Source organism: Macrotis lagotis, chromosome 2 (genome assembly GCF_037893015.1).
Source record: "Macrotis lagotis isolate mMagLag1 chromosome 2, bilby.v1.9.chrom.fasta, whole genome shotgun sequence".
Classification (NCBI taxonomy): domain Eukaryota; kingdom Metazoa; phylum Chordata; class Mammalia; order Peramelemorphia; family Peramelidae; genus Macrotis; species Macrotis lagotis.
This window is the reverse complement of record NC_133659.1, coordinates 106,697,100-106,722,432: the sequence shown is the minus strand read 5'-3', so window position 1 is coordinate 106,722,432 and position 25,333 is coordinate 106,697,100. Positions and strand designations below refer to the sequence as shown.

At 41.0% G+C, this 25,333-nt stretch overlaps 1 protein-coding gene and 1 long non-coding RNA gene across 12 annotated transcripts in view; one reads left to right on the top strand and one right to left on the bottom strand.

Moving 5' to 3' along the window:
* The window catches only part of SRGAP2 (SLIT-ROBO Rho GTPase activating protein 2), a 251,180-nt gene that overhangs the window by 141,689 nt on the left and 84,158 nt on the right, over positions 1 to 25,333 (bottom strand). For all 11 annotated transcript variants that reach the window (XM_074222517.1, XM_074222516.1, XM_074222518.1 and 8 more), the window contains one exon: positions 12,788 to 12,980. In XM_074222517.1, the coding sequence (XP_074078618.1) occupies positions 12,788 to 12,980 (193 nt within the window). The remainder of the gene's footprint in view (positions 1 to 12,787; positions 12,981 to 25,333) is intronic.
* Positions 1,906 to 18,363, top strand: LOC141513054 (uncharacterized). The gene is made up of 3 exons (XR_012475686.1): positions 1,906 to 2,031; positions 15,041 to 15,216; positions 18,121 to 18,363. It is a non-coding gene; the product is annotated as an uncharacterized LOC141513054 (long non-coding RNA).

Genomic DNA, 25,333 nt, shown 5'->3' with positions numbered 1-25,333 from the left:
GGCCCATGAAACCAGAGTGAGCAAACTGCTTGTGCCTAATGGCGCCGGCAAGCATGTTGACACACTGCATGTGGTTACACATGAAAGGCAAGGGAGCAGGAAAAACACAGTTTTGAATCCCACCCTATTCTAATTTGGGACTGGCCCCGGCTACCTCCCAAAGGTCCAGGCCACACCCGGGCCATCAGTTTGAGCAAAGACTCTTGAGCTTCTCCAACTCTCAGTGGCCTGGTTAACTCCTTCTGTACCTGGTCAGAGGGGATCATGGGCAGTTCCACACTTTGGAGAAAAGAGCAAACACTTGAACCTGTGAGGAATATGGAAATACATTGGTGAGCAGTGGGGAGCAGAGTATATTGCAATGAAAAGGTTTGTACTAGGTCTTCCTTGAAAAAAAAATTGAAGATAATGCACAATCACATTTCTATACTGCCTTGAAAGTTACAAAGTGCTTTTCCCCATAACCCCAGTCCACTGGGTGTGTGTGTGTGTGTGTGTGTGTGTGTGTGTGTGTGTGTGAGAGAGAGAGAGAGAGAGAGAGAGAGAGTAGTTTAGCACACACAAGTTTCCAGACAATCAGGACTGAATCTTTTCCTTATTATATAATAGTCTCATAATTCCTAGTACAGGACTTTGAAAGCAATGGATGCTCATTACTTGGTAGATGATGAAACAATGAGAAGATCCTATGATCAAATCTAATCTGGAGCTCCAAAACTTAAAATCCTTTTCATTATCATTTCTAGTGGTTCTGAATAGAGGAAGGGAAATTAAGGAGACTTCTTAGTAATCAAAGTCTGCTCTGCCAGGGACTATGAAGGCTGCTGGTATTACAAATACCAAAATGATGAAACAACACTTATAGAATTTGTCTTTGAATTTCCAGTGTTCTTGAAATCTCCGCTTAAAGGGTCATCTTAGCCATAAGTCTCTGATACTATTCATTTTTATTATAAACTGTATCTATGTATGTGAGCACCAACAAATGGGTGTGGTAGGAGATAAAAGATGAAAAATATAGTCCCTGCCTTCTAGGAGAGTGTGGTCCATTCTTTTATCTGTCAATTTGTGGTAGTATCTAGTTTAGAGGATTCAAGATCCCCATTTCTCATTTCTTTGTAATGTCAAACCTAAGTCTTTGAAGGAGAATCAAAATGAGATGAGATAATTCCAAAAAACAGAAACAAAAGACAAATTCAACCAATATTGATCTCAGGTTAACCAATATTTTCCTATCTTGAAGAATGTGGTCATCCATTCTATATGAAGATAGGTGGAGAAAGTTTGGAGCAATCTACTCTTGCCAGATTCTCCATGGAAAACAGAAAGAAGAAAGGAAAACACCAAAAGAATGAGAATGGAATGGAAAGGAGAGAAAGAGAGAAACACAACAACAAAACAGGCTGGTTTCCTGATGCTTTTCAATGATCTGTTTTAGTGGGATCAAAACTGGCAAGATGTCCATCTGATCCTGAGCTTAGACCATGGGCAAGCTTCAGAACAACTGGAATCAACAGTTCAGCCTTATGCGAAGATGTGTCCAGGGGAGTAGAAAATGAGAATGGGTGTGTGAGAGCTGGAGGAAGAGGGTTCAGTGGAAGTCAGTCACACCAGGAGAGGAATATGGAAGGAATCCCTTCCCAGAGAGAAGGTAGCCAGGCTGGAGCTGAAGCAGGACAACTATTAAAGAGGCTAAAGTGTCAGAGTGAAGAAAGCAAAGAAGGGGAAAGGATCAGCAGGAGAGCTGGAAGGGAGCTAGCTAAGAGTTCAACAACAGCCTAATGCTCTGAGAATTCAGAAAGGAATGAATGTTCCCTGGGAGTTTCACCTCTGGGAGCCCAGCTCAAGTTCATCCAAGGGTCCCACGTGAAGCAAGTTAGATCAGCTGCTGGTAAACAGTTACTGTAATCACAAACCCCAATTGTGATGGAGACCAACACGGCTGCTTAGTTGCCTCGGCTCCACTCCCAGGCAGATTACAGTACTGGAGTAGTCGGAGGGGCTGAGCAGAGAACTGGAAAGGTTTCAAAGGTAGGTAAAGGAATAGGCAGTGCCAGTCCACAGCCAGAGGGTGGAATGGTACCTAGAAGGATGCCTTCTGGCCCTACCTGGGAATAGTCTTTATCTTAACCATCTTCCTCAGCTTCCAGGATTCTTTCCTTTTGGCTTTTTTTTTGCAAGGCAATGAGGTTAAGTGACTTGCCCAAGGCCACACAGCTAGGTAATTATTAAGTGTCCGAGGCCAAATTTGAACTCAGGTCCTCCTGACTCCAGAGTTGGTCCTTCATCCACTGTGCCACCTAGCTGTCCCCCAGGATTCTTTCTGAAGGACAGGCGTGCATTGTCTAAAAGAGCAGAAGTGTTCAGGATATTAAACTATCTTTTCTCATGTCGAGAACTTGTTGCTGAGAAATAGAAGGGACTTTACTACAATGAAACCTCTGACAAAACTTGACTCTGGGGTGGTGGTGGATATTTACAACCATTCGTCCAAATTCCTCAACTACTCTGACACAATACACTTTAGCACAGTATTATCCTTTTTAAGTGTATTTCCCAACTTCTCAACTATGTGGTAAGTCCCGATAGAGATGAAGGCTGTATTCCAATTACTAAGCACTCAATAGATGTTTGCTGCTGATGGTAATAACTAATCCATTAGAAACTAATATTTTTTTTGCTTTAGTCATATGAAATACAGAGATGAAAATACAGACATTTACCTTTTTTTTGCAAAACCATGGGGTTGAGTGACTTGCCCAAGGTCACACATCTAAGTAAATATTAAGTGTCTCAGGCTGAATTTGAACTCAGGTCCTCCTGACCCTAGGACAGGTGCCTCTATCCATTGTGCCACCTAGCTGCCCCCCCCCACTTAACTCTTAAAACAATCTTCACATATTTGGGTATGGAGTACATAGTAAGTGTTTAATAAAAATGCTTACTGCCTGCCTGTCTAACTGTAGAATATTATTAGTCTCTGCCTTTCTGTTCTTTTCACTGAGAATTCAGTGATTATATTCTTATTTCATTTCCAATACAGAACTCAGAAGGGTAGGCTTTTTTTCTAAGCAGTTAAATTCTTGTAGTAGGCTCCTGAATATTTATTTTGTTAGTGTTGGTAATTTGTTTCTTGTTTTGTTTTTTTTTAAAAACACAGCAGTTGGGGTGGCTAGGTGGCAAAGTAGACAGAGCACCGGCCCTGGAGTCAGGAGGACCTGAGTTCAAATTCGAGGTCAGACACTTAATAATTACCTAACTGTGTGGCTTTGGGCAAGCCACTTAACACCCCTTGCCTTGCAAACCTCCCCCCCCCCCCAAAAAAAAACACAGCAGTAATATCCTAGAATCATCAGCTCCCCTCCACATTTTCCCCCAAAACAAATACTGGAAAAGTACCATAAGGTTGGACCCCCACCTAGGTTCCTAACAAGGGCCTACGAATCTAGTGACACTAAGAAGTAGGAGGTGATGGGGCTGTGTATGCAAATAGGTGTGTGTCTGTCTGTGGTCGGGAAAGACACCCACAATCCCACCCACAGCCAGCTGAACCGAAATTAGGCAAGAGCTAAGAAACCATGGCTGAGCAAGCTATTTAATATAAAATCTCCCCCCAAGCCGAGGTCTTCCCTCCTAACTGCTTGGCTGGGTTGTCCTCTGTTCAGTGTGTACCTGATTCAATATCCTGTCCTTTGTTTTCTAAAGAAATGAACTCCAGACTTCATTTCTACCTGGACAGGGCAGATTCAAATCAACAGGGACTTCCCCTTTTCACTAATTCTCCAAGATGCTGCACATAAATTCAAGGAATGTCAAGCATCAACAGATATGTGGCTCTATCCTGCCCCCCCAACCCCCCCAAGAACTTAGTTATGAACATCTGTTGTTTACAAGGGCTGGGGCTGAGAGCTGCCAGACTTGTTCAGCAACCTCGATGTTAACAGAGGCTGCCAGGGAAGATGCTAGGATGCCCCAGCCAGCCTACTTAGGCAGAAATAGGCATCCCATTACCCAGGAAAACCTTGGTGGGTTCAAGGCATTTCCTGATCTTGGCCCTTTATCCAGCTGTGCTCAGAATACATTAAGGAAAAGATCTCTCTGAATTGATCCTTCCTGCATTTAAACCAGAAGGCATGATTTTTTTGTGGGGGGTGGAGGAGTGGAGAGGGGACAGGATATTGAAGATTGGGTGATAGATAAAATAGTGACACAATCAGTGAAAAAGATTATCTTTTGGAACTCCCTGAAAATTATTTTCCTCATTTTTCCAAAGCTTCTCAGATGGTTACCAACTCCTTAGGATTGCACTTGCCCCAAGTCCCACCCCCTGTATCACCCAGCTCTAGAATGGAAGATTAAATATATTTGCTAGTCTCTGACTAAACACATGAGCTGGAACCTTAGATGAATTAGATGTTTAAGTTCTTATTTCTATCTGATCTTGGGGATAACTTCTAATGGAAAAAATATTTATCTCCTCTTTAAATTTTCTTTGATTGAAATTATCTTGATTCCAACTAACATCCAATACTATATCCTTCCTTTTGTGATTTTCTATGCATACCATTTGTATTTTTGAAAAATAGCCTTAAATCCTTCCTTTAATTTTGACATCTTTAATGAGAAAAGATCAAGGCCTTCCCTGCTTGCTAAAACCAATACAACTAAAAAAATCATAATAAAGACAAAGAAACTCTTGCTTTTGAAGGACAAGATCAAGGTTAATTCATTTAACTGACTACAAATTGGGAATTGAAGATCCCATAGCCCACTTACTTTCAATCTAGAGTTATTTGCTCCCACACCCTATCTCTTCCTAAAGACTCATGGAATGATTTAAGTTAATAAGAACTGTGAAGACATATACTGAAAACCCTTCTGGCAAACCTCCCTGGCATTCTGCCCACCAAGGCCTTGGAAGCTTTGTTTCTGTGCCTTGGCAAGCTGAAAGACAGAAGTGAAGTCTACTAACACTCCAGGGCAAAGGATTGCACTAGATACCTAACCTTATACTAAGTTTTCTTGAAAATAGACTGTTTCCAAAATCACCTGCCATCATCCTACATGTCAAAAGAAAATGTATAACTTTGGAGCAAATAGGAAAAAATGGTGATATTGGGATGGGGGATGCAAACACATACTCTGCAGAGAAATACAGGTCTTGGATTTGCCTCTGGCTTTCCATAAAGGCTCCGACTGCCTCAGCAAAAGAGAGGTTTGTGTGGGACTGATTCTTTTCATTCTCCTGGGCTGCATTTGGGACCTGTCAGTCCCCACTTCATGCTTTTATAGGAACATGATAACTTGATAATTAGGAGGAACAACTGGCTACATGAGGACAAGGAAAGGAGAGGGTAATTATCTAACAAATCTCTGACCTTTAAGTGTTATGAGTATAAAATTTCCAAAGTGCCATGGTAACCTCCATGGGGCTACCTGGCACCTCCCAGCCTAACTATCCAGGGAATGGAGGAAGCCTACTGTGACTAGGGTTTTGGAAGGCAGGGACAATAAATACCAGTCCAGGGGGAAGCTTAAGGTCCCCAAGTATAATGGCCCAAATTAGTCCTCAGGGTAAAAAAGCCCAGACTGCCCTCTAATCTCGAAAGAAGAAAATGGTGGTGAAATGGAGTGACCCTAGTAAGAGAAGCTATGACTACATGGCAATGGTGACTGGATGATCTCTTGGGTCATTTTGCCTGCAATCCCCTCACCCACTCTCAACAGTTCTAAGCAGGACACAACAGGATCCTAGGAAACCAGCTCTCACCCAGGAGACACACCACATTCTTCAATCTAGGCTAAGCCTGTCAAGACACCTTGCTAGAGGACACTTTCCTGGAACAGGAATGCCAGATGCTGCATCTGGGGAAACCTTCCTCAAAGAAACCAATCATTCCAAAAATGAGTCCAAAACAGATGACTGACATACTAGTCCCAAGAAATCAAGGGTTCTCCCGGAAGCTACGCGTTGCTGCTTACTTCCCTATGTAGTGTCACCCCATACTTAAGGGGAATTTTCTGGTCCTCCACCCTGTTCCTATTTTGCAATCACAGCTGTAGTGCACTCCCTAGACCAATAGGCTTTTCATTTTTTAGTCATAAGCCCATCCACTGTGGTTGATGAATAGTTCCAAGCTTGGCTCAGAGGAGGAAGCATATCAGTAGTGGAACAAAGTGACCTTACAGAATATGCCTATTTATTTGTACGAAACAGGACCAACAGCCCAGAATTTTCAAGAACCCCCTTTCAATAGTATATACATCCTCCCAATAAAGGGAGAGGAAAAGCCAAATGGCATGTCAGATTCCTGAGCTTCCCCACATCTTCTCCTCCCCCTAGCACTCCCAAATGAGCTTGCACTCCAGGAAAACCTTTCTAAACTACCACTAATTGGAATTTTAATGAAAATAGCATATTAACAACACTGTTCTGTTTTCTTTTAAGCCTCTCTGCCTCCCAACAGGTCAGATGACACAAAAGCACCTTGCCTCCTTCTGCATGCTCTCTCAACCTCTCTCATTTTCTCTTCTTCAAGTTCCCATTCTTGTGCTTCCTCTCTCTCCCACCCTCTTCTCTTTGTTTCTCCCCTCTCCCCTGTACAGGCTCTCCTACTCACTCAGTTCCCACTATGAATTTACAACCATCCATTGTGATATTTCCATTTAGAAGTCCTGTTACTGCTTCAAATTTAACATTTCTAAAATCTTCCTCACCTCCCCCCACCCCAAACCTGCTACTCCCTTCTGAATTATCTGTTCTATTAATGACACCGAAATTCACTCAAACACCCAGACTTGAAAGACTGGAATCATTTTTTTTACCCTCTCTCTCATCTCCAAACCTATGTTTTCTATTTTGTCTATCTTCAGTGCCCATCAAAGAGTTATACAAATAGTAGGTGCTTAAAAATCCTTATTATTGAATACAAAAGGTCATTAGGCTCATAACTTCTTATTCTACAACATCTTCTTATCTGTTCCTCCTTTTTCCATTACCACTGTCAACATCCTCTCTTCTTCTCACACTTGGCTTTTGAAACAGCCTCTTCAGTGACTGGGTTCCTCACTCCCAGGCTCCACACTTTCTAAAACATGCCTTCCCCTTCCCCATCAGATAAATCTTAAAATACTCTTTTATCATATTTCCTTGCTTAAAATACCTTTAATTTGGGAGCAGCTAGGTGGCGTAGTGGATAGAGCACTGGCCCTGCAGTCAGGAGGACCTGAGTTCAAATCTGACCTCAGACACTTAATAATTACCTAGCTGTGTGGCCTTGGGCAAGCCACTTAACCCCATGGCCTAGCAAAAGCCTTAAACAAAAAAAATACCTTTAATTACCACCCCCCAACACACACACACACCCTACCTTAGAGGATAAAGTCTAAATTCTTCTACTAGGGATAATACTGCAGCAATAGACAATATGAAATTAAAATATAAATTTGTTTATAAAATCTTATGGAAGATAGTAAAAAAGAAATCAAAGGAGACAAAAACAAATAAATTTTTTGTGAAAGACCCATTCAAGCTAGATCATCCCATTTAAGGTTAAAACTGGATTTAAAACAATGGAAAAGATCTGTCAAAACATATAAACCAACTGCTTTATCCATTAAAACAGAAGAGGCAGCAACAACACAGTGCTTAGGGTGTCATGTGGGAGAACCGAAATGACTAAAGAAAAAAAAGAATGGATGAGCAGTTGTGTCAGACCAAATACACAAAGTACAGGAAACCCAAGGGTAGCAGTTTTGCTAAAGTGGAAGGATTGATTCTCAAGACTTGAAAAGAAGAGTACATAAGAAATGTTTAGATCCATGGACATTATCAGCCCTGAAAAAGGTGATCAAAATTATCAAAATTACTAGCCTATATGCCTACTTTATTAACTCTACAAAATTTTTGAAAATAATCTAAACATTTATCAAAAACAGGTTTGATAAGAAAGGAACAAGCAGGTTTTCACAAAAAATTTTATAAAGCAGACCACATCTGTGTTGTCACATAATTGGCTGAAAAGTACAGAGAAAATAAGACCCACAGTGCTTATTTAGTGACTAAAAAAGCATTTGATTCAGTAAAACAAAATGCTTCCTCATAGGCTAACCTGAAAATGACTCGTGTATATATGCTAAAATCACAAAACATTCCTTAAAAGATGCAGTAAGAAAATCTTGACTGATGATTTTTTAATTATTAATATCCTGTAAGGAATATGAAATGGAGTCATGCTGGCCAAAAATATTTACCACAAGCATAGAGAATACATAGTGCTAAATACTAATGGAACACCCCATAAATAACAAGGGTCTCCAAATGCTCTGAAGCTACCATGAAAACCATAATCATTCAAAAGAGTTTGGAGGATTCTAAGATGATTGTTCACTCCTACTTGTTTGCATTTGTGTGTGAGCTCCTCGAGAGGAGGGATTGTTTTTTAACTTTTCTTTGTATCTTCAGTTCTTAATCCAGAGTCTGTCACACACTAGATGTTTAATAAATGTTAACTGGCTGACTTACTAAAAACCCAAATGAATTAAAAAATGCCTATTATCCAGACTACACTAAGCAGCTGGATGGCACCCAGAACAGTACATATAGCTTAGATAAACACTGCATGTGGATAAGAAGTAGGTTCAGATTTGGACCACAGTTCATTGCAGGTGGTGTATAGTGGGTAGGAAGTCAAAGAAACACAATTCTAATTGGGGGAAATGGCTTATTCTGCTTGGCCTCAGAAAACTAGTAGTGTGTGATGGGCAAAAGATCCAAAATGACCGATTTAAGTTTCATGTATGGAAATAATTCTTCACAATTTTATAGCTGTCCAGTAGTAAAATGTGTCATTTCCAGGCAGGGTGGGTTCCCTCCTTGGAGACTTTAAGCAAAGCCTGGAACACTGCTTAAGTATCTTGTAGATAACCTCAGGGGTTCCTGTCACCTCTGCAATTTTCTGATTTAGAGATATACACATCATTGGGACCACATCTAAAATGAACCTAGCTAACAGGATTGGTGTGAGGAAAGTCTTTTAAGAAACTTAAAACAATATAAATGTGGATCATTACTATTATCTTAACAGGCCTCTACTCAGGCCCAATTTGTCTTGTAATAGTACCCAGAACATGCTTTATATTTCCTCACTTTTCTAAGGATTATACTATAAAGCCGTGTCATTTAGTCAAAGCCCCTCATTTTTATAGATGATTTTATAGAGAAAAGAGTCCAGGTCAAAACTTTGGAGAGCACCTCCAGGTTAGAGGGCATGACAAGGATGAAGGTAGCATAAAAAAAGTCTGAGGAGCAACAGTCAAATAGGTAGGAAGGGAATTGGTCATGAAAACCTAGAGAGGGGAAAGGGGCCAGGAAGGATGAGAATTGATAAAGAGGGCATTATAGCTGGCAACTAAGAGGCCACCAGTAGAGCTGGAGAGAGCAGGGCCAGTTGAGGGATAGGTCAGAAGCCAAATTGCAGATGGTCAAGATGAAGGTCAGAGGCAAGAAAATGTAGGCACCAAGTGTTCAAGACCTTCTCAAGGAGCTAAATTGAGAAGGGGAGGCAAATTACAGAATGATAGTGGGCCGAGAGACATGCCTGGAATGTCCTTTCTCCCCCAGTCTCTTTCCCCACCTTCTCCACCTCCTGAAATCCTATCCATCTTCAAGGCCCAGCCCAAATCCCATCTCTTCCATCATGTATGTTCTTACAGATCCAGCTGGAAGTTAATTGCTCTATCCTCTGAAATCCTACAGTACAAAACTGATTATATCCTGTCTTGTACTGTGGTTATTTTCATGTGTGTACATCTTACTTCTCAACTAAATTGTATGTACATCTTACTTCTCAACTAAATTATAAACTACTGAGGATTAGGGGTAGTATGATCTAAAGAGACTTGAGTTTGAATACTGCCTCTCTAAAATTTACTAAGGGTGGCTAGGTGGTACAATGGATAGAGACAGGCCTAAAGTTGGGAAGACTCATTCCTCCTGAGTTCAAATCCAGCCTCAGACACTTCCTAGCTGTGTGACCCTGAGCAAGTCACTTAACCCTGTTTGTCTCAGTTTCCTCATCCATAAAATGAGCTGGAGAATGAAATGACAAACTGTTCAGTATTTCTACTAAGAAAACCCCAAATGGAATTATGGAGAGACAGACAAGATTGAAAAACTGAACAATAAAAAACGTATTAATTTATAGTCATGAACAAGTCACTTAACTCATCTACTTCATCTGATAAGATGGGGGTAATTTCTTTATAATACATACTGCAGGGGAATATGAACATGAAATGAGATAATGAATGTAAAGCACTCCACAGACCCTAAGGCATTTTATAAATTTCTGGTATTTTTCTTATTTCTCTGCTTTCTTCAAGTATGGGGATGATGGCTAGATTTGGTATAAATGCCTTGCACCAGGGGTGCTAATTAACTGTTGATGATAATATGATGATGATGATGATGATGATGATAGAGGTGTGCTTAATGGGTTACAAAACAGCACAAAAGAGTAGTGAGAATCATAGAAGGGACAAGCTAGCAGGAGTTCAGCTCAAGAAAAAGGAGGGTGATGAGCTATTAAAAGTAGGGGGATCAAAATCAAGCAAGAGACCACTGAAAGGTAATTTGCAGCAAAAAAAAAAAAAAATACAGTGGAGCATCAATTAAAGCCCTGCTGGGCAATATTAACACAGCTCCTACTTTAGAAGAGAAAATCAAAGCCTCAGAATGAAAGGAAGACGTTTCTGCTCCTCCAGGAGCCCAATGTAAATGCAATCACATCTTCACGGCGAGGGTTTTCCTGCCACCATTTAATAGGCCATCTTTTTTTTATAAAAATTAATCTGGAAGAATAGAAACATAGTCATTTAGGATGGATAGACAACAAAAGAGGGTCGTGCCAGAGGTCAAGGGGGAAGCCACCATCTATAGCTTTATGGAGGATAAATAAGAAGAGTCATCTATAACAAAGCCAGAAACATAAATAACAGACTTCAGAGAAGAATGAGAGGGAGGGGAGAGAGGGTAGGGATGAACATTGAGCTGGGGGGGGAGGTGGTTAATGAGGCTGTTGTCATTGAGCTCTCTATGGGAGAGCACAAAAGGGGAGCCGGCCAAAGCAGAGTAGGGAGGGGAGCTCCAAGGTGACTGGGTAATAGTTTCTAGAGAAAGAAATTTTCCAAGAAAAAAGGAAAAGGTGGCTCAGTGGCCTATGCCTTCAAATGCAGTCCCTTAAGGAGCTTTGATGAAAGAGCCAGAGAAACCCAATATGTATGGCTGAACCCCAGCCAGGGCAAGAAAGAGGTTTCACAGAAGGTGGAGCAGATCCATACGGACTCTGCCCTGGCAGGCAGCTGCTCTGTCCCAAGGGCAGTCTCCATCTCTCCTCCATGTGCCTGCCTGGAGCTGCTGCTGGCGGCTGTACAATCTGACAGCACAATGGGCATGTCCCCAGCCTTGCTGGGCCAGCAGCTGCCACAGCTCAGAAGGAGATAGAGGGTGCCCATGGAGAGCTTCTGAGTGAACTCTGAGGAAGTCATGGAGCAGAGTTTTATAAGGTGGACAGACACAATCTCTCATCTAAGGGAATGTCAACACTGTCAAGGTCAGAGGGTCCTAGGGGAAACCTAGAAAGGGAGGGGCTGCCTCTCTACTGGGACATGAGACCTCTTTTCCACCCCTCCCCAAAAGCTGATGCTTCCCCCATAGCTCACAGATCTAAAACTTATCTAACTAAAAAGGAACTCAAAGACTGTTAGACTTAGTCCCTGTTCACAGAACCCAGCTCTTCCCTTCCTATACATTTTCATCTTACAATGGGGGATTTGCTTGCCAAGAACCAGAGGACATCATCTCCTCTTCCTCATCAGCTTTCTATGACTCAGAAGCACCCAGACAAAGAGGAGGCACCTCTGGCACGAAGGATGTGCTCCTCTTTTTTCCATTACTTTTCCCTGGAGATGGGGCTCCAGTCTTGCCAAATTCCCCTTGAAAATTGCACTTGGCCCCCTTTCAGGCCATCAATAAACTGTGGAACAAATATTAAGTGCTGTTGAGTGCCCAGCTCTCTGAGCTGGTCCCTGCCTTAAGGAGCATCCATCCGCTGGAGGGCTGCCGCTTGTTCACAGATTAAGACAGACAAAGAAAAAAGCTAACTTTACCTCTCATCAGATTTGCGAAAACCAAAAATAAATTCAAGGTAAATTATGGTGAAGAGATCTTGGATGTGATAATATGTGGAGAAAACTCTCAGATTAACTCTATCAGGGTCTGTCATATTGGTTCATCCAACCTAATTCCTGGATTCATCATTCAGAGGCAGCATTCAAGAGATATAGAATTCATTTGGAAAAAACATTGAAGGTGAAAAAGATGGCAGATAAGATACACCAAGCATAAACTGCCAGATACCGCATCATTCTTTTTTTTAATTTCTTATTTATTTATGGCAATGGGATTAAGTGACTTGCCCAAGGTAACACAGCCAGGCAATTATTAAGTGTCTAAGTCCACATTTGAACTCGGGTCCTCCTGACTCCAGGGCCAGTGCACTCTTTACTGCATCACCAAGCTGCCCCACTGCATCATTCTTATGATTCATAATTTATTCTGATATGTTCAGGATGACAGGGTGACTATATGACTGCCCTGGAAAGTATATGACTGCCCTGGAAAGTACCCGACTACTTTTCTGTGCAGAATTAATCATCTGAAATAAAAAGGGGTTAACAAGCCCAGCCTCCCCAGGAGAATCCCAAGGAAAACCAAGAGACACTTTACTTGAACTGTTGGTCCTTGGTGCTCCGTGTCTTAGCCAGGAAACGCTCAGCAAGCTTCTCCAAGTTTCGGGAGTAGTCCATCTCAATTTCGGCCTTCTTTCGGAAGAAGTCCTGCAGATCCTGCAACAGCTGCACTCGGAGCTCACACTGTTGGTCCAAGCATTTCATCTGTTCTGTGAGCTGGGCCCGGATCTCTGCGATGGAGACAGGTGGACAAAATTAGATTAGGAACCCCAAATAATCTAGCACAACCAAAACCAAACTCATCATCCTTACCCTCCTAACCCTGTCCCTCCTTCAAACTTGCCCATTTTCATTGATGGCACCACACCTGCAGGGCCCCCAGATTCAAAATCTTTACATTACTTTTGATCTTTTCTTCCTTCTCACCATGCTTCCTTATGTCCAATCAACTGACAAGGCTTGTTGATCCTACCTTTGAAAACATTAGATTTATCCTTTCCACTTATACCTGCCCCCATCCTATTTCAAGTCTTTTCTATTTATAATATCTTTCTAATTGGTCTCCCCACTTCCAGCTTCCTCCTTTCAAATTATTTTCCATACAACTGTCAAAAGCATCTCCCCAAGATACAAGAATGACTTTTCCAGCCTTGTTTCCTATTACTTCTTTTTAAACACACTAGGTTCTAGATAAAGTGAACAGCATTCCCCAAACTCAATGTTTCCAAAACGTGCTTCCATGCAATCAAACAACATGCCTTATCCAAAATTCATAACCTCATTTCTGCCTAACAGATACTTTGTATTCCTTTGAAGTTTGGTTAGGCCCTACTTCTCCTCCATTTAGCCTTTTCTCTTCTTTCCCCAAGAGAACATAATATCCTTGAAGGTAGAACCAGTATAATTTTTATCTTTTTATCCCCAAGGCCCAGAACATTATGACACCCATGGATGACCCTTAATAAATGTTTACTGAATTGGAAGAGTTCCCATTTTCCATTTATCTGTCCCCCAGGGAAGCTAAAAGTAATTAAGAAAAAAGGTAAATTCTTTATCATCTCATCTTAGCTGCCCAGAAGTCTGAAGATATGGAAGATCTCCAGAAACACCATTCCCTTTATCAGGGAATCCCATTTGATGTAGCCTAAGAGACATGCTCAGTAGAGCCAGAAGGATCAACTTTAGAGACATTGCCTTAACACCTCTCTCTCCACCTATTTGTGGGAGAATTAAGGGATTCACAGAATCATTGAAGACCATCCAAGTCAATTCCTTCATTTTCTACAGGAGGCTGGGGTCCAAGGAGGCCAAAGTGATTAGGTATAGTCACAGAGCCCTTTAACTGACAGAAAGGAAAGGACTTGCCCAAGATATTACAATGATGCAACTAAGAATGAATAAAATTTGGAGGTATGATGGTATAAAAGAAAACAAAATACTAGAACTAAAGTCAAAGGCCATGGGTTCAAATTCCATCTTAGACAACTACAGTTGGTGTTGCCTTGGGCAAGTCATTTATTTCTCTGAGCCCAGTTTCCTCAGCAATCCAAAAGAGGGTAAGGTATGATGGGTCAATGGCTTCTGCAATGCCTTTCAGCTCAAGATCTCAGATATTTTGAAAACTGTGGTCCTAGAATCAAGCATGCCAGTCTACTGCTTTAGCTGTGATCCAAACTCATCCACTATTTCTAATCTTTGAAGGAATGTCACATCACTAAATCTAACAGAGATATTGTTTCTGCGGTGACAAAATCCCTTCTACCTCCTTCCTTACATTATGTTAAGGCCCAGACAAACTGCTAGGTGAGGGTGCAGCTGGCAAGACCTCTTTGATCATCAGAACTGGCAAACAATCCTTCCTGACCTGAAATACTGGAGGATCCAGATGCCACCCAATCTGCCCACTGCCCCAACCTGCTGCCTGAGCAGGGCTGCTGCTGTCAGAGAAGCCAATACCCTCTAAGTGTGGCAGGCAGATCTGGCCCCCATGGGAAGGCAGGCACTGCCAAGGCCAGATTGTTTGCTTTCCAGTGTACAGAAGAACTGCAGAGCTGTACACTGCAGCATCCAATCTCTCCCTCCTATTCCCTCCGGCCCTGCCCCACTCCCAGCCTCAGAGACTGCAACCCTTATCTTTTCCACCTTTCCCTACTAGTCATCTCCATTATCTTTACCAGGGATCCCTTGGGTCCTATTACAAGATGGGAGAGGTTGCCCATTCCCAAAGAAAACCACCAATCAGGGCCCATTCTCTGCCTTTCGCTACAACCCTCTCCAAGTTTATTTCCAGGTATTTCTGTGGTTGCACTCAGGAACTGTGTTGCCTCTGCACTGATAAGTCATCTGAGGACAAGAACTATGGTGGATGCATGGAGAGCCTAGGCTTTCATGGGGGCTGGTGGTGAATGGGAGGCAAGTCCAGGATCGGAGCCATATGCTGACTGCAGTGCCTTTCTATCTTGCAAGGTGAGGCACAAAGCACCCATTTGGCACTGCTGTGTGGCCAGGGCCCCAAATCTGACTCATTCTGGTTTTTCATAGCTACCTAACCATTTTCTTCCCTTTCTTTCTCCCCTTGGAGCTACCAGTGCCAATTGTCCCCACAATGACCCTGTCTGAACTGAAACTGAGCTCCAGGGCACTCCTTCTTGGAGCACCTTCCTTACTGCCTTCCACACTCATTAAAAGACCCCATTCCCTCTGTTCTAGTCTTAACTTAGGACTGTGCAGCCCAGAAAGGATGCTCCAGAGCCCTCACACCAGCTTACTGGGGTGTGAAGTAAAGAGGTGGCAAGGGGAGAGGAGTAGAGACAGTAATCAGAAATAGTTTGGCTACTATTATTTCCTGTGACCCGCCAAGCCCTGCCCTTCCCATGGCACAGCGGGCCAGAGGACCAGTTCAGGCCACTTTTACCATCTTGCAGCTGCAGGCCTGGGGAAGATGGGATAGCTGGCAGCTCCTCTCCATTCCACCATAGCTTGAGGTGGGCCAGGCCGAGAGGCAGGCAGACCAGCCTCCTTTACTAAAGCCCTTTTGTCTGGATGGGGATGTGCACGTGCACATGTGTGAGCACGTATGTGCATGTGTGGCTATGGGAAGAAGCTGGTCAAAGGCCATGTGAGGGGCCCTAGGATTCCCAGGATTCCTAAACCTCTTAAAGGCAATAGCCCTGCCCAGTCAGAATATATTCTGGGAGACACCTGTTCCTTTCCTATGTTGATGGGAAGTTGGCTGAACCAGTTGTGGACCAGGGGGAAGCAGTCCTAAGTGTTCACTGTTGTCACTTAAGAGTCACCAGTTAAAATAAGAAACAGATTCTTTAGGCTGAAACAGTTACCTGGTCACTTAGTCAACTAGCAGGTGGGATTAGCTAGCAGGGCAGGGGGGCAAAAAATATGCAGGTCTATTAGAACTCTCATTCACTAGGGATTCTTAAGATCCTACCCATCAAGTAGGGGAAGATGAGAGGAACAAGCTGGCTGGTGGCTAAGTCCCATAATGCCATACCAGTAGACAATTTAGAGTTTACAGGGAGTAGAAAGATGTTGCTACTGCCTTCCCCACTTTTTAAAAGGGCTTATTCTTTCAGTTCCAATCTTAGTTTAGGAATAAATAGTCCAGAGAGGATACCTGGATGCCTTAGGGAATCTTCTGGTGCCCTTTTTCAGGGATCTAAAGTGAAGTAGAGGCATGGGGTAGCAGGGAGGGGGAGAAGGAAGATGGGGATAGTAATTAGCAATATTCCAGCTGCTGCTTCCTTTGACCTCCCCTCCCCAAACAGCAAGGTGACCAGCTCAGACCATTGCAGCTGTAGGGTTCCAGAAGGCAGGACCCCTGGCTACTTCTCCCTATCTATCTATTCTCCCACTCTATCACTAGCTTGGGGTGGGCTAGGTCAAGGTCTTGATCAGTTAGGGGAAGACTTGGCTACTGCTTTGAGATGCTGCATCCAGTCTCATTAGGTTGGCAATAGAATAGGGAACTAACGAGAACTGGACACTGCTGAAGGTGCCTTTCTGGGGTAAACAACAATGGCTGGGGGAGCATATCTCAAGAACTATGGTGAGTGCCCCTTCCCAACTTCCCCAGTTTGGGGGCTAATTATGGTTAGGTTTTAGCTAGCCCACTGATTCACTCTGAAAGTCTCCTGTCTGAGCCTGTTGTCTGAGCCCACTTCCTAGAGCTATTTGGAAGGGTGGGTTTAGAGGAAGTAAACATTTTTTTTTAGTTAAATCATGTGAAAGACAGCCCTAGGTCATTCAGCACTGGGTTAAGGGCAGGCAAAGTAAGAATTCTACCACCCCCACCAAGAAAAAACTCAATAAATTCAAAGATTCAAGTATGCATTCCACCTGTGGAGTCCTCCTGAAGGTCAAAGGCAGTAAGCCTCCCTGGCCTTCTCCCTCAGAACACAAACATGTTCACTTCACATAAATCCAAAGCCAGAGCTCTTGGTTCCCCTGGTTGTGTCAAGGCATAAAGTGGTCCAAGCTCTGCCCAAGGCCAGAATGTGCTGCCTCAGGATTTCATTGCTGCAAAAAAAAAAAAAAAACCCAAACACCCACACACACACACACACACACACACACCACAATAAGAGAGTTTGGGGGAGAGAGGAGTGCTGTATGGCAGACATGCCAGCTCTCTGCCTCTGCACACAATAGGCCACTGAATGCCAGCATGGCCGGGCCTCATGCCCAAGCAGAAGGCAGCTCTACTCAGGGGTGGAGATGGGACAGCAAAGAAAAAAGGGGTTTGTCCAAGCTTAGAGGGATTCCCTGTAAATTCCCTCCTCTCCTTTCCCTTATCTCAGTCCTCATAGTGGTTCAAATCTTATGATATTTTTCCCAATCTAGTTCCTAGCTGGTTGAGTTGAATGGCAGGGATCTATGAGGGTGGTTTGGGTTCTAGTCTGCCCTTCTTATTATATTTGGAGAAGTCAATCAGCTCACTAGAAAATCCAATCAGTTTCAAGAAGCAGCTGTATTTCAGAGGAAGCCTATATTCCCAGACCATTCACTAAAAGAAGTTCAAAGATGCCAGAAGACCAGCTGGAATTAAATAGGTGCAAAATCGCCAAGAGAACAGTAATGATTCTGCCCTGGAGGTGATATGGGTATTTCTCCCTCTCCCTCTCCTAGAAGTCCTATGCAATCCAGCCTAGAGCATTGCATCTCTTTAGAAGATAATGTCAATCTCTGTCACTTTGCTTCAATTATTCCTGAAGTTAGCCGACTCATGAGAATAGTCTCCAGCCTATAAAGTCACAGATTCAGGCAGGCTCAATGAAGGAGGAGAAAAGGGAACCAAGTGGTAGACCTAAAACAAAATTAATCTGCCTCTCCTTTTTATTCTTTCTATTTTTTTAGACATTTCTTCACTTCATATGCATCAAAATATAGTGAGCAATGCTCACTGAGCATCCTCTGTTCTGGTCTATGCTCATCTGATAGAGGCAGCACAGCATTCTGGAGAAATAGAGTTCTAAGTTTGGTCAAGTCTGAGTTACTAACCACACCCAGCTACCACCTTTCCTTTTGGAGAAGAGACCAAAGAGGATAGAAAGAAAAACCCAGTCTCTTAAGGACATTAACCATTCAGCAGAAATAAAGTCTGAGGTTCTAAAAAGACATTCACTTGCCAGACATTGCCCTATAGCAAACAGAGTAAGAGACAAATTAAAGTTCTCTCCTTTACTTTCTAGATGAGCCCAAGGAAGAAATCTTCAGGTGGGTTGCTGCCCACCTCTTCCAGAGTCAGCAACTCCCTCTTCCTTCATTTGAACCCTTCATGATTTCATGTAGACCTCTTTCCCCACCTTTCCAAACACAACTTTGCCAAATCACATATCTAGAAAGGGAAACAATTTCTATTTCTTCTTTGCTTCTCCTTCAGATGTCAGCACTATCTACACTTAGCCAAACCACTCCTCTCTCTCCTTTGTCTGTGTCCCACTGTCTCTGTCTCTGTCTCTCTCCCTCCCTTACTCTTTATCCTCAGAAGGCAGAGCCTGAGCTGGTACTTTATGTTTTGCATTTAGCACATCGCCTTATTTTTCAGTCATTGTTAATAGGTGGCATAAATAAGATATCTATCTCTAATATCATACTATGAATAATAATCCAATGGATCCCCCCCACAAATCTAGCTTTGTTTGGTTTAAGTCTTCAAAAACACCTGCATCACTCAGTAACATAAGTAAAATTAAAACCCATTACCCTTCTAATATCTGTCAAATCAGGACACAATCAAGGCCTTCAGCAGGATCTATTTGCATATCTTATCTGTATTTAAATCTTTCCTCTATAAAACCATTCCTAGGAAGAAGGTCAGAAGGAGCTGCAGGTTTCCCACTGTACAGAACATGGGGCCTCAGGCTTGCCATCTTGTATCTACCAATAACCCACAGAGACTGTTGGATCTGGAGTCAAGCCTAAGCTGGAATGCCTCCTCTGCCAGCTATTATGTGATCATGGGCCAAGTCACTCTTGTACCTCAATTTCCTCATCTGGAAAAAGAGGGAGGTGGACTAGTTCACCACTACCATCCTCTCTAATTTTAAATCTTATGTTCTACATTCTTATTTATTAACAAGTCTTTCCTACAGAGGAAAAAAAAAAAAACTCCACACATCAAACTACTAAAAATACTCTGCCGAACACATAGGATGCTTTCCCTTTCTTTACAGGATGATAGTCTGACCCTGGAAAGGACCAGCTCAACTAGTCAATTTTAAAGAAAAAGAGAAAAAAGAAATAACTTACCCAAGGTTATATAGGGTACATCAAGTCAGGGATTGAAACTCTTTAGAAGCTCTTTAGAGCACCACTCCAATGAGATTTCCAAATCAATCCATCAATTAGTAAGGCTTTATAGAACACTTGCCATGTTGTTCAGCAATGTACAAGGAATGGCTTGAAGGATGCATAAGAACAAAGACACACAATTCCTGCCCATAAGTGAACTTACTATCTCTTCTGGGAGGCAAGAGTATCTCAGAAAATAATTTGAGAATACAACAGTATCAGCACTGGACATAGATACTGTACTTCCAAGTCTGCAAAGCATCAGACTGATAGGATTTCCTTTGATCCTTAGATCAGAATTGTGATGTAGACTAGAAATCCAAACATGATTACCCTTATTTTATAGATAAGGAGATTGAGGCTCAGGGAAAAGAAACACTTTACATCAATTAAGAGTGTCTACCCTTTATGTGGGACACTGTATTACATTCTGGGGATAGAAACAAAGAGAAGGAAAAATGCCTATTCTCTGGGACTTGCAGATAACTTCAAATAGTACAAATTCACCCAAATGAGCCTACTTCCAGGCAATCATCACTGGCACTCATCAGGACCTGGTCACACATTTTAATGTTGATTTGTAGAGCACTGAACATTTATTGTGTCATCAGATCCTCAGCACCCTAAAAGGGAAAAGTTATGATGATCCCCATTTTATAGATCAAGACAATGAAGCTGAGAGGGGGTGTCACATCACTAGTAGACACCAGACAAGTGAATAATTGCAGATATAAATATCCCTTCCTTTCCTGACTCTAAAGTCTTGAACTTTATCAGGGAGCACCCCCAAAAGGGAGACAAATGCATGTCAAGGGGGTCCCAGAAGCCTTAATGGAGTTTTAAGCTATTAAAGTTAAAATAGAAAAGCTGAAAACTCCACTCCAGACTTGTCCAAATATTCACTGAATGTGTTTGGTTTGACTGTATATATTTATTATAAAGATTTTTGATTCCTTGAATAAAGGAGCTAAGTGTGAGATAACATGCTTCTTAAATAAAAAACATAAATTTTATATTATTTATATTTATAATAAATAAATAAATAAATATTTTTAAAAAATCAGACCTAGGACTTTGGTTTTACAATGGACAATGAGGAATCATTGATAGTTTTTGACAGGAGTGTGGAAGAGGGAAGAAAAAGTTTTTTAAAGAAGATTATTACTCTTAGAGACTTTTGCAGAAGGATTCCAGGGTCTATTAAATTAAGAAACAGGAAACTTTTTTTCCAAGTTCTTTTTAAACAACAGAGCAGAGGCCATAGTGAACAAATGAATTCTGTGAGTGGAAAATTCCTACACAAAATAACACTAATTATTAAGAACAATGCAGTGCCTTTTCACTGGTAATCCCTTATAAAAGTGAGTAATTACAGATATAGACATTCCTTCCTTTCTCTCTTTCTTCTTTCCCTTCTTTCTTCTCTCCTGCCTTCCTTCTAGCCCCAAGTCAAGTGATTGGAAAACAGAGGAATCAAGTAACTAAAACCAAAGGGTAAGCAGTGGGGGAATGTTAGGGTGAAGAGGAATTCTCTGTGAACTTTTATCAACTCTATTGCCCCAGGCTCTTTGAAGTGCTTCAGTATCAAGTCAGAGACAAATGGTTCCCAAATGAACAGGTTGTCACATCAAATGCTCAATTAGTCATTTTAACCCCCTTCTACCTTGTCTGGGATAGTTAAGAAAGAAATTTCCCAAACCAAAAAAAAAATCTAGCCTTAACCAACAAAACATCTAGGATTAGAATAGGCTGCTCCTCTGGGATATGGCACCTTATCTAATTTGATTTATTTCTAGAGGCTTGAATAAGCAGGATACCCCTTAAAGACCACAGTGAAATCAATGAATCAAGGAACAAATATTTTTGAGCATCTACTAATGGAAATGTTTTCTTCTGACAATATTCTGATAGTTTTATTTTTGAAATTTTAATTTTTTTTTTCAAATAACAAAAGCAAGGGAAAAGGGTTTCTGCTCAGAAATTCAGAGGGAAATCAATTTACTTGCTCATGGTCAGAACTAGAAAACAAATTCAGGTTGACTCCAAGTTCAACTCTCTTTCCATTACACCAAGCTGTTGAATGATGCCCAAATAGGTAAAGGCGAATGGTGCCAAAAACAAACCATATTTCTAGCTGCTAAATGCTATAGTAGAGTTGATTTGGGAGAAAATGAGATCATAAATTCCTGGCAGGTAGCTACTGTGTTTAACTCATTTTTGTATAGCATTGAGCACAGAACCAGATGAAGCATGACTAGTTTTGTTTTTGTTTTTTATGTATACTCTTAGGCATGAGAATGCAAAACCTAAGTACAAGGTCCCCCTTATCCCACTACCACAAAAATATAAAAGGGTTATATTTCAGGACCAAAATTTTGCATTCCATATATTTTGAATTCCAGCTTTTATTCCCTTGAAAAACTCAGGGCAGAAGATTAGGAATATAGTTCAATTTCATTTAACTATTCTTTTCCTTAAGGTAAAATAACCTAATAGACAAAGAGCTTTGGAGACAAGAACTAACTTAATTTCCATATTTGACATATAATTGTTCAACCCTGGGCAAGTGACTTAACTTCTAGGTACACCAGGCAATCTTACAGGCGGTAAGTTCTCGAGTCCCAGAACTTAAAAAAAAATTTTTTTTTGATAAAAGCTGCAAATACAAGCTAAGATTTTGCCCTGAGAGACTGAAGTTAGAATTGGTTCTAGGGGAAACTGGTCTTTATAAGTGGTCTTCCTAACTGTTCCTGGAGAAAAAGGCTATGTAATGGTCAAGATTTTTAATTCTGAAAGAAGTCAAATGGGTGAAAAGACTTCTGTTTAATATAAAGAATTTCCTAACAACTTGAGCTGCCCAGGACTGGAATGGCTGCCTTGGGAAATCATGGGGTCCTCCTCTCTGGAAGCATTCAGGCAGAAGTCTAAATGACAACTCAAGCAAGAATGTTGCAGATAAAATTCAGGCTTCAGTACTAGGTTAGACTAGATGCTTTGAGGTCTCCTCTAGGTCTAGGATTGCAAGACTTTAAACCCATAACCAACAAAGATAGAATGAAGACTCAAAGTACCTTTTTGTGATTATTATTGAATCAGACAAAACCCAAGTTTCACTTCTTGCTGGAAAGGAAAAGAAAAGCACATCCTGAATCTTGGCCACATCCTTCTGAAGGTCACATTAATCAAGAGAAATCACAGAAGCCCAGGAACCAACAGGCATTCTAGTCTGTGAACAGGGTTGCCCAATGAAGGATACTGTCTTGAGAAGTCTTCAAGTTCATTTTCAAGTTTCAGTTTCCTAACTGTGTATGCCTTACCTCCTGTGGTCACCCACAGACTCCTCATAGCTAAAGATAACCCAAAACTTCAAGGCAAGAGAACCTAGGAAACAATCTAGAGTTCAATCAACTTGAAATTCGACTGTAGCTCTGGAGAGACACCTTTCCATGCTCACTTTGTCCAAGTGGGGAAATGCAGACTTTATTATTCTAAGCCTTTTGCTTATGGTTGGTCAAACTAAATCGCAGTTCATATTTTTTTGAATTCCTACAATTATTTCTTATCTATGCCAACTCATTTAGCGTTTATCATACATACTCTCTTGTATTTCCACATATATACATTTTCATGTCTACATCTTTTTCCTAACTAGATGATAAGTTCCTGAGGGTAAGGGTGATGTCATCCATGAATACCTCATGGTACCTAGTATACCTTGTATATGGTAGATGCTCTGTAAGTATGTAGTGACTGAATTAACAATTCTAATTTTTTTCCACCAAAACAGAAGCTACAGAACGAAGTGTTTGAGGAAGAGGTCAGAAGGAATCCCTTGGCCAAGAAGTTTCTTAGTACCTTATAAGTTTAATCAGGTCCATGTAGAGAAATCACTGAAAGAAAAAAAAACCCACTGTTTTTAAAATTCAAATTTTAAACAGGAAATAGAGGCCATCCAACTACTTTGATCACAGATGGAAAAATCATGGCTGGACTAACCTAATTATAATAAGGGATTTCAGAAAATGGCTCAAGGATTCAACTACAGAGTGATTAGATACAGATTTAGACAAAGGATTAAGTAGGAGTAAAATATGAGTGCAAACCATATTGTGCTGCTGCTCAGATAGCATTGCTAAGAAAGAAAGGGAAAAACATGATGCCACTACTGAAGTTCACACATCAAAGAAGGTCAGATATCTAAAGGCTGCTAAATTAAGCCAGATTCAAGAGTCTCGTTTGCTAAAATCTAACCTATAATAAATTACAGCTCCTGCCAATAAGAGGGAGGAGTGGGAGAATTATTGATTTAAAAAATGATCCAGAGGTTACTTTCACTGAAACAACTAGCACTTGGGAGCAGTAAGCTCACAGTACTCAACCCAAATGAACCTCTAGAAAAAAGGAAGGTTATTCAAACAAGGATCAGTTCTCGGTGAGGGCAATTTCCAAAACAGACAGAGAAAATTTTCACTTCTCTAGGAAAACACATAATCTCCAGTGGAAAGAAAACTGGATTTTGTTTTTTGTTCAAATGAAGACAATGGTAAGTACTGAGTGTCTTTTCTGAGCAAAGAACAGGAATGTCAGGAAAGAATCAGAAGACAGGAAGATCAGAGGAACCCATTATCAAGAAGGGTAACAAGTTTTCAACCGCATTGATGTGCTAATTAATTATACAATTTAGAAATTAATACCATAAGAATAAATGGATTTCTATCAAAATAGAACAGACATTTTCCTAGATTTTTTCTTGCCTACATTTTATTTTTTTAAGCCAATTTTACTGGTATATTGTTTTATATCACCTTTTCCCCACCACCATCCATTTATACTGTCATCATCATTGTATATAATTGTATTCTTGGTTCTGTATACTTCACTTTGTACTAGCTCAAATAAATCCTTCCATGCTTCTCTGTATTCATCATTTCTATCATTTCCTGACTTTTATAATGACTGTCATTCCCTAGTCAATGGGAATTTTCTGTCTTTCAGTTCCTTGCTGCCACAAAAAGTGCTACTATAAATATTTGGGTCTTTATAATATTGTTCCTTTTGTCAATTATTTCTTTTGGATACATGCCTAGTACTGGAGTTTCTTGAGTCAAAGGATTTGGGCATTTGAGTCATTTTCTTTACCTAATTTGGAACTGCTTTCCAAAATAGCCATTCAAATCCCCAGTTCCACCAACAATGAATTAGTGTGACTATCTTTCCAGGACTCCTCCAACACTGAATATTCGCATCTTTCATCACTTTCCCCAATCTGGCTGAGTATAAGGTGAGTCATCTGAGGTCTTTTATTGCATTTTTCCTATTATTAGTGATTTGCTGTATTCTTTTTCATGTGTTTAACAGTCCAAGTTACAGGAGAGTATTCTTTTCAAAACTATCTGTTCATATGTGTTGACCACTTTTCTGCTGGGGAATAGCCCTTGGTACTGTGTAGTTTGTTAGTTTTTTATTTATCCTGGTTATCAAATTCTCATCACAAATATTTGCTACCAAGATTTTTTCCCCCTAGTTAACTGCTTCCTTTCTTAAGTTGTATTAATTTTGCTCATGCAAAAGCTTTTCAATTTCATGTTTAATTCAATTTTGGAATTATCTATATCTTTTGTAATTAATTGTCACTATCCCTTGTCTAGTTGAGAATTTCCCCCCTCCCCACCTATTCACTCATAGCTGTGAAAGATATATGACCTAATTTTCTTCTAATTTTTTCAGGGTATGATCTTTAATATTCAGATCACATGTTCACTTTGGATTTATTGTG